Raw genomic sequence first — 16,693 nt, 5'->3', positions numbered from 1 at the left:
TCAGAGAGTTAATGGATGACAGTAATTACTTTAGTCATCTCTGTTTTGTTAGTGTTCCTTGGTGCACTATTCTAATGCTGATTAATGGTGGTCTAGAGGGCTGTAAATGGTGTGAATGGAAACGGCAGGAAAGAGGATACAAATGCTTCAGTGTTGATGCTGAGATAAGCTCCTTAGGTGAAACTTTTGCAGAAAAGAAAAACAATAATTGTCTTAAGGAAAAAGAATAATAGAATTTGTCAGAGAGGCACAGTGAAATGATTTTAATAACAATTTAACCTTCCGAATTTTGATGTTAGCCGTCTAAAATATTTTATAGCCCCCCCCATTACAGTAATGATGTATTTTCAGTTTCCTTGAGTGTGCGAGAACAAGCCTAGATAGTCAGTGAAAGTCCTCAGAGTGTAGCAGTTGTGTTAAACCTGTGATAGCGTCTCTATTTCAACGAACCCCAGTGTTGTATATACCAGAGGTAACTTTGTTCCTTTCATACTTTCTAGATAGTTTATCTTTTAAAATGGCTCTGTTGCAGCCCAAAGTTATTCTTAGCTGACAGATTTCTTTCAATAACTATTTGCAGCCATCGCCATCACGTGCTACATGATCAAGAAGTGGACAAGAGGACATGTGTTCCCATGAATCACCTCTGGGAGCAGCAGGCCCCCTATACTGTGTGCAACAGCTCCCTTTCAGAATATGGCGTCTTAGGTATGTCTTGGGATACCTATCTGACAGATTTGGTTATGGTTTAATAGGCCTCAAACAAGATGTGGGAATTGATGGCTTTTAATTTGGAGGAAGTTTTTCAGATTATGCTTTACTGTGGTTGAGCTTGGCCTACAAAGTTTTAGTTTGTTACTTGAGTTTGCCCAGCCTCAAACCAAAACACAGGCATTCTTCTGCATCCTTAAAAATAAACAAACTCTGCCTATATACTGTATTTTGACACTATTGCTTTCATAACACTTTTGCATCAGTTGGAAGCCAGGAAGTGCAGAACAGGGGCTTAAAATCCAGTCAAAATGCCTAAACTGATTTCCCCTCAGTAGTCTAACCAAGACATTCAGTAAGTTTACCCTGGTCATTATAAGACTTGTACTTTGTTTTCTTATCTTGAAGGGTTTTAAAAAATTGTTGCAATATGAACTTTAAACCAAACTCTATTTTTCTAGTTTTTCTGTATACTGAAAACTGTGATTTGGCAGAGTTAAGTGGCTTTCAGCGGAAAAGTTGCAGAATATGCCAGCGTTGGTCTTATTAGCGTTCAGCAGCAAATTACATCGTAATGACGTAATACTTGCGTTTTGGAGACTGAGTTAGGCATAGGAGAGACAGAACTCAGCAAGAAAGAAAACGTAGAAAAAAGCTGTGGAACAGTTGTATTTGAAACCTATATCAAAGCAATCCCTTTCAGATTCTGGCATCTTTTACACAGGCATCTCCACATTTTACAGCTGTGGGATTCAGCTGAAAGAATCTATTTGCTGTAGTTGTTACTGGCAATGCCAGAACATACAGCTGATGCTTTAACAAAAGGGGAGGAACTGTCGACAAAATCAGGGACACTTTGGAATATGGATGTAAAAAGCCATCCTAGCCTTATCTGAACTGAGTGCTAGTCTGAATGTGCTGTTTCAAGAACATAAATCCTTGTTATTTGTAGCATTAATCATAGTGAATTATATTTTTGGAACTGGACAGACGTTTTATGTTCAGCAGCAGTGAATGGATAACCTCACCCTGACATGCTGAAGGTGGCAAAAGGAATGTGGAACACAAAACAAATGCATCTAATAATTTATCAAGAATGTTATTGATCATTTGGGTAAATAATGAAGAATTATATCCATTTGAGCTAGCATGAAGGAAAAAAATGAAACCTGGTAGATAAGGGTGGTAATCGCGAACTGCTTGCCTGAAGATTCCAGAAATATTTGAATGTATAAGCATTTGTACATATGATACATATTGCTAATAATAAAATTTAAATGGTACAAAACGATATAGCAGGAACATGGGCTGAGGAGCTGAGATTTTGGGGTATTTTTGTTAGCTCTGTGGCAGAATTGGTATGAGCAAAACTAAGACACTTCCTTGATATCTTTTTAAGCTAGTAGATAATGTTTATAAATGATCCCCAAATAGGGGAGAGAGTGAAAGAAAACATATGCATAAATGTAAGAAAAATTATTTACTGTTGATAAAGAGTAAGAATTTAACTTCAGAGAATGATCTTGTTTCCGATTTTGTACCATTTCTCACAGTTCTGGTTTTAGCAGTGAAACATGCAGTGTAAACATGCTCAAGCAGCAGAAATGTGGAAGTTGATGTAACATCTGATCCTTCGAGTGAATTCAAATTGGATTATTTGAAACTAACAGTATTGATATTTTTAATTATACAGAAAGGATCCTAAATCCCCCACGTCTGAGATATTTTCTAACAGTAAAGGAGATTACATTGATGGAAATAGTTGGGGGGGTGTCTTTTTTTTTTTATATATCATATATTGTTACGTTGAAATGATTTCTATAATTAAGTCTCTTACTGTCTTGTTAGCTTTTACTTATTGTCCTTCTCCAGTGTGTTTACTTTTTCTATATTGTATCCATAGAGAGAAACAGTGATGGGATAAGGAGCTGGTATGTGAATATGTCTGTTCTGGTTAAGAATATTAGTCAAAGAGTACCTATAACAATCTAAATCTGTTTGTCGGGTAACATCCTCTAGTCTCCTTCTCAATACGTGGATTAAAAAATGAATGTTTGAAGTTCAATGAGTTGATGTTTCAAGAGTAGGAAAACAGAGAAAAGACCCCAGATTTTGTTTTCTCTACCTGCTAATTCTACCGTACAGCGCTATTGCTGAGGAACAGTTTGGGATTAGTGTCCTAAAGTATTTGGGAGTGAGGGGTTGTGAGAGGATATAAAGGAAAAAAAATTATATTAATTTGTAGCTGTGTAAACATGCAGCACCTCAGAATCATTTTGGAAATTCCTTTAGTTCCCGTGAATTTAGAGCTAAATAAAAATGGTTTGAACAGCTCTGCATGTAAAAACACGGATTATTTCCTTGGCAGGTGCAGAAGCCAAGAGCTGGCAGCTATTCAGAGCTGTGAGCTTTGCACCAAGTTTATTGTTGAGCTGGTTAGGAGCACCTGGGTTGTAACTGCTCCATTAAAATCATTCTCTGACAAGATTGATTTTCCCTTAGAGCAAAGGCAGTCTTGTTATCTTATAGTTCACACAATTGCTTATGTTTGGATATAGGAAGTAGTAAGATGTGTATATTTGGTCATTAAATCAGAGTATTTAACAATTCCTAGTTTTCTTGTCTCAGCTGTGATACCGTATGTCTATTACTTTTAGCTGTATCCAGACTATTGCGATTTAGTTGTGCATCCACTCATCTAGCTATGAATTTTCCCTTTTACTGAAAATGAATATCTGGGAGTGTAACTGATGCTATGTGAAGTCACTTAAGCAGAAAAATTTTTTCCTAGTTTATTTGCTAATCAAGACAGAGGAGAAAAGCAAAAGTATCTTAAAGCGCTCTATGATGCCTCTTCAGCATTTTTTTTTTTTTAATACTTTAAAGAATCTTCTATCTTTCCGTAGTGCTCTCAGGACCGTGTAGTGTTGATTCTCCATCCAGGAAGAGTGAATCTTTCTTTCTGTGAGATTCAATGCTGGCTTTGAGAGGTCTTGAATTGTAGCATCCCAAACTGGGAACTTCCAGGGAACTTCCGAGCATGACAGACTTGGAGTTAGTACATAGTTCAGCAATGTCCTGAACCTCAAGAGACCTGGAGTACAGCTTTTTTTTTTTTGGCGGGGAAGATGATGCTTAAATGGAAAGGCAAAGGAAAAAAGACAGATATTGATATAAACTTTTTTGCAACACGCTCCTAGGATGGAATATGTAAAGTTACTACTCTTTCATAACAATATATATTTTTTAACAGTACAATTAGGAAATGCTGTTATCTGACTGAAATTGCATTAGGAAACAGGACAGACTGTAGTAAGGGCCAGGTTCTTAATGGCATATACATGGAGCTCTAGAAGTCATCAATCTTTCTGTTCTACAGAGTCAGCCATCAAATAGCTGTTAACTTCCCTCTCCCCTGGGCTGGGTTTGGGTTTGTGAAAGAATGCGTGCCTTTCTGTTACTCCCTGCAGTTAGATTTTTGATGAAACATGGCACAAATCTGTCTTTTAATTTTCCTCATTCTGACATGACATCCTTGTACTGATAAGCCATTTATGGCCATTATTTAACATTCATGCCGTAAGTCACTTAGAAGTCACGTTAAATTAAGCTGTAGTCTTACTTAAGTTGACTGAAAACTATAGTTCTTATGACAGTCATGCAAAGTGCTGTGGATAAAAATACGGCCTAGTGGGCTGTGTAAGTCGCTACTTTGCTCGACAGCACCCCCTTCTCTGCCAGTAAGGGAGCACAGCAGGAACTGGGCTGATAGAAACGAACATTTCCACTGTGCCTGTCATCTAGGGACCTTAACGAACTCCAACAGTTAAAACATTAGTTTTGCAACCTTAGTCAAACGCTTTGTATTTTTCTTTCTTATCTTCCCTCGGTTTGGAAGTTTACTGCCCTGCTGTTTTGGGTCCTGGTCCCCAGGCCCTGGTGTGCTCCAAGCCCCTAGAGGCTGTAAGGAATTCAGGAACTTGGGGCAATTCAGGTTGGGGGCTCTCTGCCACCCATCTGGTGTGCAGATTCTTCACCTTTCATTTTTTGAGAGCTACGTCTTGCAGCCGGGTTGTCTCAGCACTAGGTTTTTTCTGTAGCTTGAACATGTTCTCCAGGTCTCTAGCTATATAAGAGTTAATCTTTAAGCTCACAAGCTTTGCACAGCATTCTGAAACAATGTTGTTCAGTTCTGTTCTTTGGAGACAAGAGCAATAAAAGTTTACAAGGTCTCTGCTGAAGATTTTTAACCCTTTACTCTGGACAAAGGTTAAGCCCTCATGAGGGGTCTGAGTAGGATCCTGCTCCCCTGCAGTTCCTGTGTCATCTCTAGAACTGTAGAGTCTTTCCAGCGTGAGTCACCTTTCCTGACCTTGACTGATCTGGTGCCTGAACAAATCCCTTTCAGGAGAAGCTCTGCCTCTGCTTCCTCTTGCATCTGTTAAGACATCTTTCCACTAATAACTTGAGATTTTTTTATTTAGCGTTTCAGGTCCAGCTCTTCAAACGCTTTTCTCCATGTGCAGCTAGGAGTAGTGATTCTAGGCAGACTCCCTAGCAATTGCTGTAATTGCTGGTGGTTTTAAAAAAAATAAAAAAAATTATTCGAGTTTTGAACTCTCATAGTCGTTTGCCTGGTGGAAAATGAGTTCTGGAGACCGATTAAACAAAGATAGATATACCACAGACCTATGTTCCATGATACAGTAGTCTTTGCGGTGCTAATTTCAAAATATTAATCAGAATGCATAGATTGCACTTGAATATATTTCCCCAAATAGTTATATGTCTGTCAGAAAGCTTGCAAAAGGTACCTATGTTAAGATCACCCTTTTAACTGCAGCTTATACTGGGACAGAATCAGCTTGGGGTGATTATTAACATAAAGTGAGCAAGAAGGTAGGAAGTGAGAAATTATACCCTTTTCCTCATGTGAAACTTCAAGGGTAGTTTTGGTATGCAAAACAGAATCATGTGTGTGCTCTGAGCAAGTTTTAAATTTGCATAAAGCTCCCTCCTCTTTGAAAAGGACTATGTGATTTTTTGGTAATTCCAAGTGGTCAGGACCTCAGTTCTTTCTTCTCCAAAAGCTAGATTACCCCATCCTTATAGAGAGCAGCATATGTGCAGATAAGCCTTGAACATATTGCATATTTTCTCAACCATGTCACCTAATCAGTAGAAATGGTCTGTTAATGCTTGTGTAAAATTAGAATGGGATTCAAGCCTATCTAGGGAAATCTATTTTTCAAATACCTTTGGGAACATGCATCGAAGGAGGTGTATAAATTTTTTTTCCACTGCTTGCATGGTGTTTAAAAGCAATGGAATCGCTCACATAAGGAGAGTAGAGATTTAAGCAGTGTTCTAAAAGAAAGCGCGTACAAGGAGTCAGACCAAATGAATGATCAGCAAGAGCCATCCTCTTTGGAAAATGGACTGTCACAGTGACTCAAAGGTGAAAGGCAATCTCTCTAACTTATCAGTCTCCTGTTGGCCTCTAACTTGCTGGTCTCCTTTTGGTGAGAGCATAAGCATTTGCTCGAGTCATGAATGGACTGTTAAGAGTTCAGCACTCTAAAAGTCAAGTGATTCAAAGATCTCTTGCAATGGAGATAGTAAAAAACAAAACAAAACTAGGTTGGAATTACCAAGGAGTGGACTGTGGAGACACACTAGAAAAAAAAGATGTAAACCAATTATCTCTATGAATAAACAGTTTTGCTTGAAGCTCTCTTTGCTATTTCTCTCATGCAGTTAATTTATTCTAAAGTTGTCCATCTACTAACCTTCCGGGAAAGTTTGTATGCTGACACTGTCTGAAGAGCCTGGAGTAGAAGAAAGAGATCCTGTAATCCCAATTTAGCTGTAGTCAGTGATTCAAATTAAAGCAATTTCAGTGGAACACGTAGGTGGCCTGTGTAAAGACTTTATGTAAGATGTTGGAAGGATGTTCTTGTAGTGTTACGTAGGGACTTGTTTGATACGTGCCTAGATCCCACTAGTTTCCCTGTGAGTTTTCCTTATGACATTGGACAACCTACTTCAAACTTTCTGTAGCAATATGATTGTTAGTTCTCAAATTTATGAGGTGGAAATGCTTGCCCTTCACTCTTCTTTTTTTTTGTTTTCTTTTTTTTAATTTGACAGTAAAACTTGCAGGGAAGGAATTGCTTGTGTGTGTTTGTAGCACTCAGCACAAGAAGACCTCAGTCCTAGTTCAGAGCTCTTAGCATCTCTCTGAAAGCAGATGTAAGTTAAAAATTGGAGTAAAAACTGAAAAAGGTAAAGAAGGTATGAACAGGAGTTGACTCTAAAATCCTCCTCTGGAAGTAAGTCCATAACCTTAAAATAACTCATGTGCTATATGTGGCACGTGTTGCTCTCTTCAGCCTCTTCATATATTGTTATGTTTTCTCTTATTCCTGGCATGTCAGCTCATCTTAAAAGTAGTTTAGTAGCAATGAAATCTCTTACTGCTCGTGGACTTTTTTGATTTTATAGTTCTCTTTGAAGTAATTCTCTTATGCACTGAATTCCCTGAATAGAAATTCTCTCAGAGGGAGTGCAGCCTCTAGTCACCAGAGAATAAATCACAAATGACAAAAATATGAGACATGTCAGCTATCACTCTCTGGTGAGTTTGACGCAGTAGCCAACTGTATGTGGAGAATATTAAGATGCTAAGCTCCTCCCTGTCAGGAAGTCTGAGGTTTTTTGGAGTACCTGCAACTTTTCTAATTGGAAGAGTTGTATAATGGGTTTGATTAGCATCAGAAACTATAGTTCCAATGACTGGGTTTTTTTTTTCGTATGTTCCCAAAAGGTTGCTCTAGTTTACTTAATACTGTTGGTCACAAAGCAGTTTCTCTTGGATTTTACTAGTGCAGAATATGTAGGAGGCTTATTATGTACCTGACTTGTGATTGGATTCAGGTCATAGCCACATTTGGGTCTAGGAAATATTATGCGTAGTATTAGGTTTTACTGATTGTGCTGCGATACTCTTGTCCAGTATTCCTGCGATTGCCTGCAAGTTTAAAAGGGGAAAAAACCCAAGTGAATGCATAGTATCAGGGTAAGTGTACAGTGTACTTTGCTCTCAGATATGAAGGAGTTTCTCTCTACATCCAGAATTTCTAACTTGGCACATTTCTGTCTTAATGAAGTGTACGCTACCTTTGTGACTGTTTTGGGAGTTTAAGGGCCAGGGGAGCAAATTTAGCACTACAGAAACTTTGTTACCTGAAAGCGTGCTCATTTTTGCCTAAGCTGGTTTTGCTATCAAGCCTATATCCTGGAACAGTGTTTGTGTTGTCTACAGTGTGATAGTAAGGGAACAGAAGAAAAGAAAGAAGGTGAAATGGAGCCGAAATGGAAATGACAGTGGCTTGTAAATAGCATAAAAATGAAGCAGAGGAGTTCACTGTAGATCAACTTTAGTGGGATGGGACACTCTCTCTGCAACCGAAGTACATGATCGGATCTTAAAAAGTTTTACAGAGATGAGAAATCCTCATCAGTCTGTTAGCTCACTATCAAATTTTGAGAATGCTGCAGTTACTCAGGAAAGAGTTACAACTTATTATCTTAGGGTTTTTAAATAAAATTTTAGAACAGCAGAGCCGGTTACTTTGTTGGAGTAACCCTCAGTGAGAATATTCCCATGTTGCAATTCTGTATGTGAAAACAGATCTTTAGCTGTTGTGCAGAGATTACAAACCTCAACATAAAACACATTTATCTATCAAATATTTATTCTCTGTGTGTATTGAATCAATCTTCCCTCAGTTAGAACCTCTATATCCAGGGTAGTGCTATGCAGGTGGCCTGAGTGAGGTTAAACTTTTTTGGTTGTTCAAAGCTATAGCTGTATAACATCAGTACAGATACTAGATCAGCACTCCAAACTCAGCTATGTTGAAGTAACAAGGGAAAACATGAGCAGAGATTACATATATATTTTTAGCAAACACATTTACCTGGTCACTGTGGAACATGGTATAGAAAAATACCTAAAATTGAAGCATGGTCATTAAACTGGGACAAGTGCATTACATGTAGCTAGGTTTTCATGGTCTAACTTGCCATGAAATTCTGCTTTGTTTAAGGGTGCATAACAAAAGCCATGTAGCACACGCAAACATCCCTGTAGTTTACTGTTCTCTTGCCTTAGCAGAGCTGCTAGGCATCAGTTACAATGCTAGCTTATATTGTGATAACAGTTTGCTTCTTGTTTCTCTCTTTTTGCTACTCATCTCCCCAAATCCTGCCGTAAAGCTGGGGCTTTATTGTACTGCTAAAGATCTCAGTGAAAGAAATGATTTTTTTTTCCTGCCTTTAAGTGATATCTATGGAGCCTGTTGAGAGACTTTAGTTACGTTTGGAACTTTGACAAGTTTTAGGAGCAGACAACAAGCTGCCTGGCCTGTTCTGTGCAGAGTACCTGCACTGCTGTCAACCAGACTGCGATCTGTACATTTGTCCTGCTGTGTTAACCTGATATGTTGGAGTAAGTGGGAACGTGTGGCCCTTCTGTTTCCTAAGGGATCATTTGAATTTACAGTTCAAACAACACGTGTTTAGGGAAATCTCTGAACTTGCTTGCTACTATAAACCCTCTGGAACTGGGGTTGATGTTTGATGAGGACTGGAGAGAGATAAGCTTATGCCCTTCTGTTTTCATTAGCTGAAGTAGTGATGTCCTCCCCATGAAGAGTATTTCTGGTCTGCTCTCTGTCACTGAGGCAGAGATCCTTAACCCTGCCAAAGAGATGACTGTTTACCAAAGACAGATATATTACAGAGGTGTGTCTCATGAACCTGTAATGTTCAAGCCTGTTTACAGATCTGAAGATTATGATCTTGTCTATGGACTGAAGGTTGATGTTACCAATAATGCTGTGTTGGGGGGAGGAGGAGGAGAGAATCAGCAGCATTGTGCAGGGCTGTGCAAGTCAGAAAATGAGCAAGTAGCTTGTTGAACTAGTTCTGGATTGTAAGTGTATTTTTACAAGAAAAAATGGTATCTATCTCAGTTTAGCTCTCTCAGAAACCCTCACGCGAAAGTCTGAGCTGAGAAGGGGGTTTTAAACGTTCATTACAAACTCATGATATTCAGATATTTGAGCAAGAGTTTGAAGGACTGGAGTCAGTATTGTGCAAACATTATTTACTAATCTTCCTAATGAAAATGATACTCCTGAAAACCGCGTGATTTACAACAGGGCTAAAAAAAATTCAGTTCATGCTCTTAATCATGTTGTTATTCCTTTTAATTTATTTTTTATGAGAAATGAACAGAATTCTCAGCAAGTCTATTTCTTTTTCTTCTTCTACCTATTTGTTTTTTAGGTTTTGAACTTGGCTTTGCAATGGCAAGTCCCAATGCCCTGGTGTGCTGGGAGGCCCAGTTTGGTGACTTTCACAACACAGCCCAGTGTATAATAGACCAGTTCATCAGCTCAGGCCAGGCTAAGTGGGTTCGTCACAATGGGATTGTTCTGCTCTTGCCGCATGGGATGGAAGGAATGGTAAGGGTTGCTGACTGGCGCCAACAGGAACGTGTAAAGCTATAGCACCTTGCTCCCCGTCCATAAAATCCAACGGTATCTTGGGAATCTCACAGTGATATTAGGAGAGGGGGGAAATATTTTTTTTAGTGTGGCAGACTGCTGCAGTGCTGCAAAAGGGAATGTGTGTAGATTGGTCAGTGAGAACAAAAGAAAACTGAGAAATGTTTCTGAGTGCTTGGCCTTATGTTCTCCTTTCCTTCCTTATTAGATGGAAGACTTACTGTGTTTGCTGAGTAGCTGCATGAGAATGTTTGTTTAAAAAAACAAAAAAACCCAACTTTTTTCCCTTGTTTTTTTTGCTGTGCCTCTTTTCTTTTTTCTATCTCTTTGTTTTTCCTTTACCTAAGACATTGCCTTCTTTCCCTAAGAAGCTGGATTCTTGGTATGCAGTAAAAAAAATATGTATTAGTGTCTAGCAGTACTTGTTTGGTTTCGTTTTGCATGAAGCATGTCTGTGTAAACGCTGCACTGAATTTACTTGCAGTGAATTGATATGAGACTTCAAAAGAAAAGTTCTTCAAAAATAATTAACATGAAATAACTTTGATATAATAAGAAATTCCTCATTTTCTAGGAAGAAACACCTTTTCACTAGCTGTTGCCCTCTTTCCTTTGGTGGCTAATAGGCGGAACTATACAATTTCTTAGGGGAAAAGGGAATGGACGAGCTCTGTATGCAATGTTCACGAAGTTCACATTGGCAGCAGAATTATTCTTCAGATCTTCTAAATTATTTTCAAAGGTTGCATGAACCGTTGCATGCTAGGTTGATTTTCTCCTTTTCAAATTCACTGACATTCATGAAGTGATGCATGTATGTTTCTAGTTTTCTATTAAGAAAAGCATAAGATGTGCCATAATGGCAAAATCTCCATCTCTGTAAATGCAGAAGACCCTTTTACTGCAAACCAGTAGTTATTACCATTCTTCCAAACAATTTAGTTTATGTCCGTTCAGTTATAATCCTATTCTGATATACTGAGGTGCATTTCATATCTTGTGAATGGCTTTCCATACCCTTTTCTGTGTAAAGAATAAAGGGTCTGATGCTGTTCACAAAAGTTTTGATAGATTAATTTTTTTTCGGTAAGAACTGCAGGGCTAGACTCAAAATGAATCCTGAGTGATAGCCTGAATGTGCTCTCAGGCGCAAGTGTGGCCCTCTGTGAGGAAGCGCTCAAATGAAGGGAGCTAGATCTCTGCTGTTTGTAATGCTGTTAATCTTTCTTTTCTCTTAGCCATTTGGCAGTTAGGATTTGCCCAGATGTTCTGAAACATGCTTATTTTGCTACTGGTGTTAGGTGTTTTCTGAATATTTAAGAATACGACATGGCTGTTGAAATCCATTATCTTCCCGGAGGAGCTTTCCATTACAGGAGAGTTATTTTCTCCAACTACAGCGCTGGGGACAGAATGATTTGGGGAAGGATTCGTAATGGGATATGGATCCTTTCACCTCTAGGTCATGCGTTCACAGGCAGGTTGGCTGTGATTGAAAGACTCTGCTGCCTTATGGCTCCTTGGTGACTCGTTTGAAAGTAGCTAATGGATTCAGTATAGGTCTCACTGCATAGGTGGTCGCAATAGAAATAAACCCTATGCCATCCCACATAGCAGTCACTGCCAGTCTGACTGGCAGTGTCAGCAGAGAAATCAAAGATGGATGTGGACACTGAGGCCTTGGACTGAGGTTGTTGCTGGGGCAACATACGTGTGCATGTTAGGGAAGCTGCACATCTCTCTTGTGACTGTTTGCTAGTGACATCTCTGTTTGCAACCTATTGCATTCGGTGTGCTTGTGGAGTGCTATGTTTGTTTCATCTCTGTGTAAAGATGGTGCTCAGTGTAGAGTTTGATTTACAGCAAATAGATGCGCACAGCAGTGCTATTGCAACATTAGACGCCTGCTGTGCACCACAGTTCCACTGGGCTTTGCCTCTTTCTTCCAAGCCCCTACCCACTTATGACCAGAGTATTTGGCACCTCAAAAGTAGAGACAGGCTTCAAAAGAATACTTGCACAAGGCAAAATTTTTTGGCTGTTTGTGTTTCTCTTTTCTTGTCAGTGAGGAAACTGAGTGTTTTTTCCTTTTAATCCACTTAGTGCACAGAGTAGAGCGAATCTTGCAGTCAGAAGCGCAGAGGACCTTGTGTTGTGTGAAGTTAGACTACTGACTGTCAAAATAATGAGAAACGTGGAGATCGTACATAGGGTTTCATTGCAGGAAGTTATAATGAGGGAAGCAAAACTTCTTTATAAACATCATTAACTTAAGAGCTGTGGAGAGATTTGAGAGGGAGGTGATAACATGTTCCTGTTATGTTCCTTATTCTTTGTTTTCTCTGCCCAGCATACATGTTTTATTAGTATAAAATGGGGCTAACTGTGTGTTAGAAGAAATTGCTTTGGAAGCTGCTAGCGAGAAAGAGGACTTGAGTGTTCAGTATTTTGACAGAGGAGCCGGTAGTTAATCATGGACTAGTTTGGCAGATAACGTTTACATGCATTTTGATCCGTTTTAGCAGAAGTATTCATTTAGGGCATTTTGTCCTGTGTTGAACAGTGAGCTATGATAGGAGAGAGATCCCATGTCTGCATGTGTTGCTAACAAAGCACAGGGAATCAACAATGAAATAGTGGCTGCTCCTGCTGGGCATGCAGGCGCAGTCTGCCGCTGAGAAGCGTGGGGCACTGCAGTACACTGAGAAGCACATAGTGTTTGCCCTCCTGACATCCCTCCTCTTCCTTTTTTGCTCTGCGTTAGCAAGGTCCACATGGACCTCCTGGCCTTTCACTGGTCTTCGCTGTGCAGATGTACTGCGACAGGCCAGAAATTACTTGCAACTGGTAAATGCATTGGAGCTCCATGTGAAAACTAATCTTCTCTTGTGAAAACAGCCCATGGAAGCAAGACCAAGCCTGTCAGTCCTGTAGCATGGCCTCTTCTCTCCATGCTGCAACATTTCATGGTTTTGGCTGGGGGACCTGGTGTGCTGCCGGGTGCAGAGCTGCAAGGGTAACAGGGAGCACCTATGCAGTGAGTGACCTAGACTGATGCCTAACTGCTGTTCTGGCTTTTTAATGTTGTTTTAAATTATTTGATTACCAGGGTCCAGAGCATTCATCGGCAAGGCCTGAAAGGTTTCTGCAGATGAGCAATGATGATTCTGATGCTTATCCAGTAAGTAGATTTGTCAAGGGCCGTATCCTTTTTCCTGCTCTTTGCTTGATGGGTATTTATTTTAATGTGGGTTTTGTTGGCTTTATCCTCTGAGAAATCAGTTTATTGGCACAAGCAGCATTCAGTTATTTGCCATGGAAAAAAAAATGTGGGGGGCTCTTGTTGTTGTGTGGGTTTTTTTTTTTTTTTTTTTTTAATCGTTTTAGCTAGTGGTTTAGATTTAGCTTCAAGAGCTGGTGTAACACTAACTTGCTCCCAGTAAAAATAATCAAAGTACGCAGCTGTGGTGCTTCATTTCAAAGCTGAGGTCATATGCAATTAGTTTCTGGGAGCATGGTCTCTTTATGGCTGTTCCTCAGGGCCAATGATTCTGCCTGGTTATATTGCTGTGCGTATTGCAAATGGGTATCTCTGAAGGAAGCCAAGTGAAGCCACACCTGGCTTTTGCAGTGGAGATAAGTTGTACTAGTGAGAGCACAAAAGTGAGGACAATGTATAAAATTTCTGCTTCTACAAAAAGTATGTGAGAATCATCCCCAAATTCCTTAACAAACTTAGTCTATTTTCTAAATTTGATTCAGCTAAGAACTTCAGAGCTTGATCAGTCATTTCTACGGAAAAAGTACAAAGCTCTACAGGACATGCCCTTCCCCGCTGCAGCGTTCGTTTAGTTTAGTTCTAAGAAACGCTATTACATATAAATTGAAAATCCCTTCAATTAAAAAATACATATATTTCAGTTTTGGCTCTGTTGCCACTGGGGTAAAGATGGTTTCAAAGTCATCTTCCTTCCCATCTAAAAGTGATTTTTATCTGTGCACTGGCAACATAAAGCTCTGTTTGGTTGACTACATTTCAGCACTGTCAATTGCACATAATAAGCGAGTGTAAATTTTACTGTAGTAGCTAAGAGCTCAAACGATGGACCAGGACATCATTGTTTCAGATGCTGTACCAGTCTGTGATGAGATTATTGTATCTATGCATGCCTGTGTCTGCCTATATAGTATTTATATTAAAAAATTATAAAATACATAAATATAAAACATACATATATAATGTAAAAGATAGTAGAAGAGGACAGGACACCTACAAAAAAGGGAGAGGTAGAGTTAGTTGTACACACAAAAAAAGGAATTATAATTTTAAGATTATTTCAAAGGAGTTCCATTTTGTGTCTTCTACCTACTGAAGCCTGCTGAAATTAATGGGAGCTTTTTCCCTGTATTTGCATACACTTTTAAGAAGAGGTAGAAACAGAGGAGAATTATTTGTAGGGATGCTAATAATGTAATATCAGCAGAAATCTGCTAATTAAGTTTTTGGGGAAGGGGTTTGCTAAGAGTCAGAAAGAGAAGGATGGCTTTCCAGCCTTTTTCCTCGTTTCCAGCCCCCTCCCTCCCTCCAAGATATTTTTCTAATGCCTTTAATGTTTCTCTCAGGAGTTCAGTGAACAGTTTGAAGTTTCCCAGCTGTATGAATGCAACTGGATTGTGGTGAATTGTTCAACTCCAGCCAATTACTTCCATGCCCTCAGAAGACAGATCTTGCTGCCATTTAGAAAACCGGTAAAATTCCTGTAATAAACTTGAATATTCTAGGTATATTAACTCATCCCTTACGTTAAAAGGGGATCTTTGCTTGTATATGGCATACTGCTGAATAAAAAGAGTGAATCCTTGGTGAAAAACCTTAAATGAGCGTAGGTTAAAAGTGGCTGATTTGATGAAATCAAAGTCAGCACTCACTCACCAGAATTCTACAGCTTGGTTTTTAGCTTTCCTTCCTTCTAGCTATGCAGACCGCCAGATGAGCTCGTCAAGACACTGTGTAGCTAATAGGTTGCCTGCATATAATCTATATGTCTGGTTGCTAGAACTTCAAAAATGTGTGCCTATTCGCATAGGAAGCGACGGCTGCCTTTGAATCAGGCTCTTTAGGTCTGGACTCTGATGCTAGCTCCACTCCAGTGCCAGACCCTTCCCCTCTCCTCTGCAGAGATGTTCTTCTCTAATAGCATGAAGAATTCAGTAGCACAAGTTGGTTTATACAAGTTTAAACATGGACTGTATAGTGTAAGACGTTGTCATTTGTATCACGACGTTAAGGTATTTGCTGTGACTGTGGTGGTGGCTAACTTCCAAGTGAAATTTGGAAACTCAGCCTGGGTTTCCCTTAAGTGCAAACACCTTCAGTCAGTCCCTTGTTGGCAGAGCTGACCAAAGTGGTCCATGGGTTTTAGACATTTATCTTTGCTAGATCTTATTGAAAGCTAAACTGAGATGCCATTGCAATTGTTTCTCTGCCTTCCTGATTCCTTTCTTTCAAAAGCAATTGCCTTGAATTGTTCTAGAAACTAGCCCACTTCAGACACAGATGCTAAAATGCGCTCATATTTTTGAGAAAGCTCCGTGTTTACCTTTGAAGCTATTTGGCTTCTTTATAATTTAGAGACTAAGACACAGCTGTTGAATGTTATACTGGTTCAAAGGCTTTGATTTTATTTTGTTCTCAAAGAGAATTATAAGCAGTTGTCGCTGAGAACGTTTAAGGTTTTGATTATCTAAATCTTTTGAATAATTTTTGAACTTCTTAGGCTTTCAGAACATGCAAAATTAATTTACTGTGTCTGTTACTCGCATTAAATTGATCTATGGCATATTTAGTGTCTGTTTCTTGTATGAACAGTATTGTAAATGTTGCATATAATAATGTAGATGAGGCAGCTCCAGAGTGTTGGACAAATTTGTGTCTTACAGCTGATTATCTTGACGCCCAAGTCACTGCTGAGGCATCCAGAAGCTAAATCCAGTTTTGATGAAATGGTATCTGGTAGGTTGACTTAAAGTATTATGGACAGCTATACCAAGTCACATTTCAGAGTGTAAATGTGAAAAGAGAATCTGTTCTGGAGAGTTTGTGTCTTCCTTTGGCTTCATTTTTGTGGAGCTGTTGTGAAGAGATCTGACCTGGACTTTGGCTAAAGAGAGAGTCTACATTCAAGTAAGAATTCTTAATTTTAACTGACTTATCACATAACCAATACTTAATCTTAAAGACAGTGGAAAGTACATTCCCCTCTCTGCAGGGATGTTCCCCTCAGTAGGCTGTTAAGTCCCTCTCTTCTTCCCTCCACTAAAAAATTTAATTGCTCTTTATACTGTCCCCCTATAGACAGGAGAGACAGATTGTAACCACACTGTGCCCGTTCTAAAGAACGATGGAC

At 39.2% G+C, this 16,693-nt stretch overlaps 1 protein-coding gene across 2 annotated transcripts in view; it reads left to right on the top strand.

Annotated features, from left to right (window-relative positions):
• Positions 1 to 16,693, top strand: part of OGDHL (oxoglutarate dehydrogenase L) — a 62,653-nt gene that overhangs the window by 39,430 nt on the left and 6,530 nt on the right. For both annotated transcript variants that reach the window (XM_068950640.1, XM_068950639.1), the window contains exons 16-20: positions 581 to 708; positions 10,066 to 10,244; positions 13,396 to 13,467; positions 14,910 to 15,035; positions 16,227 to 16,299. In XM_068950640.1, coding sequence (XP_068806741.1) covers positions 581 to 708; positions 10,066 to 10,244; positions 13,396 to 13,467; positions 14,910 to 15,035; positions 16,227 to 16,299 — 578 coding nt within the window. The remainder of the gene's footprint in view (positions 1 to 580; positions 709 to 10,065; positions 10,245 to 13,395; positions 13,468 to 14,909; positions 15,036 to 16,226; positions 16,300 to 16,693) is intronic.

This window comes from Struthio camelus, chromosome 7 (assembly GCF_040807025.1).
Source record: "Struthio camelus isolate bStrCam1 chromosome 7, bStrCam1.hap1, whole genome shotgun sequence".
Classification (NCBI taxonomy): Eukaryota; Metazoa; Chordata; class Aves; order Struthioniformes; family Struthionidae; genus Struthio; species Struthio camelus.
Note: the sequence above shows the minus strand (reverse complement) of the source record. Positions and strands in the feature narration are given on the sequence as shown.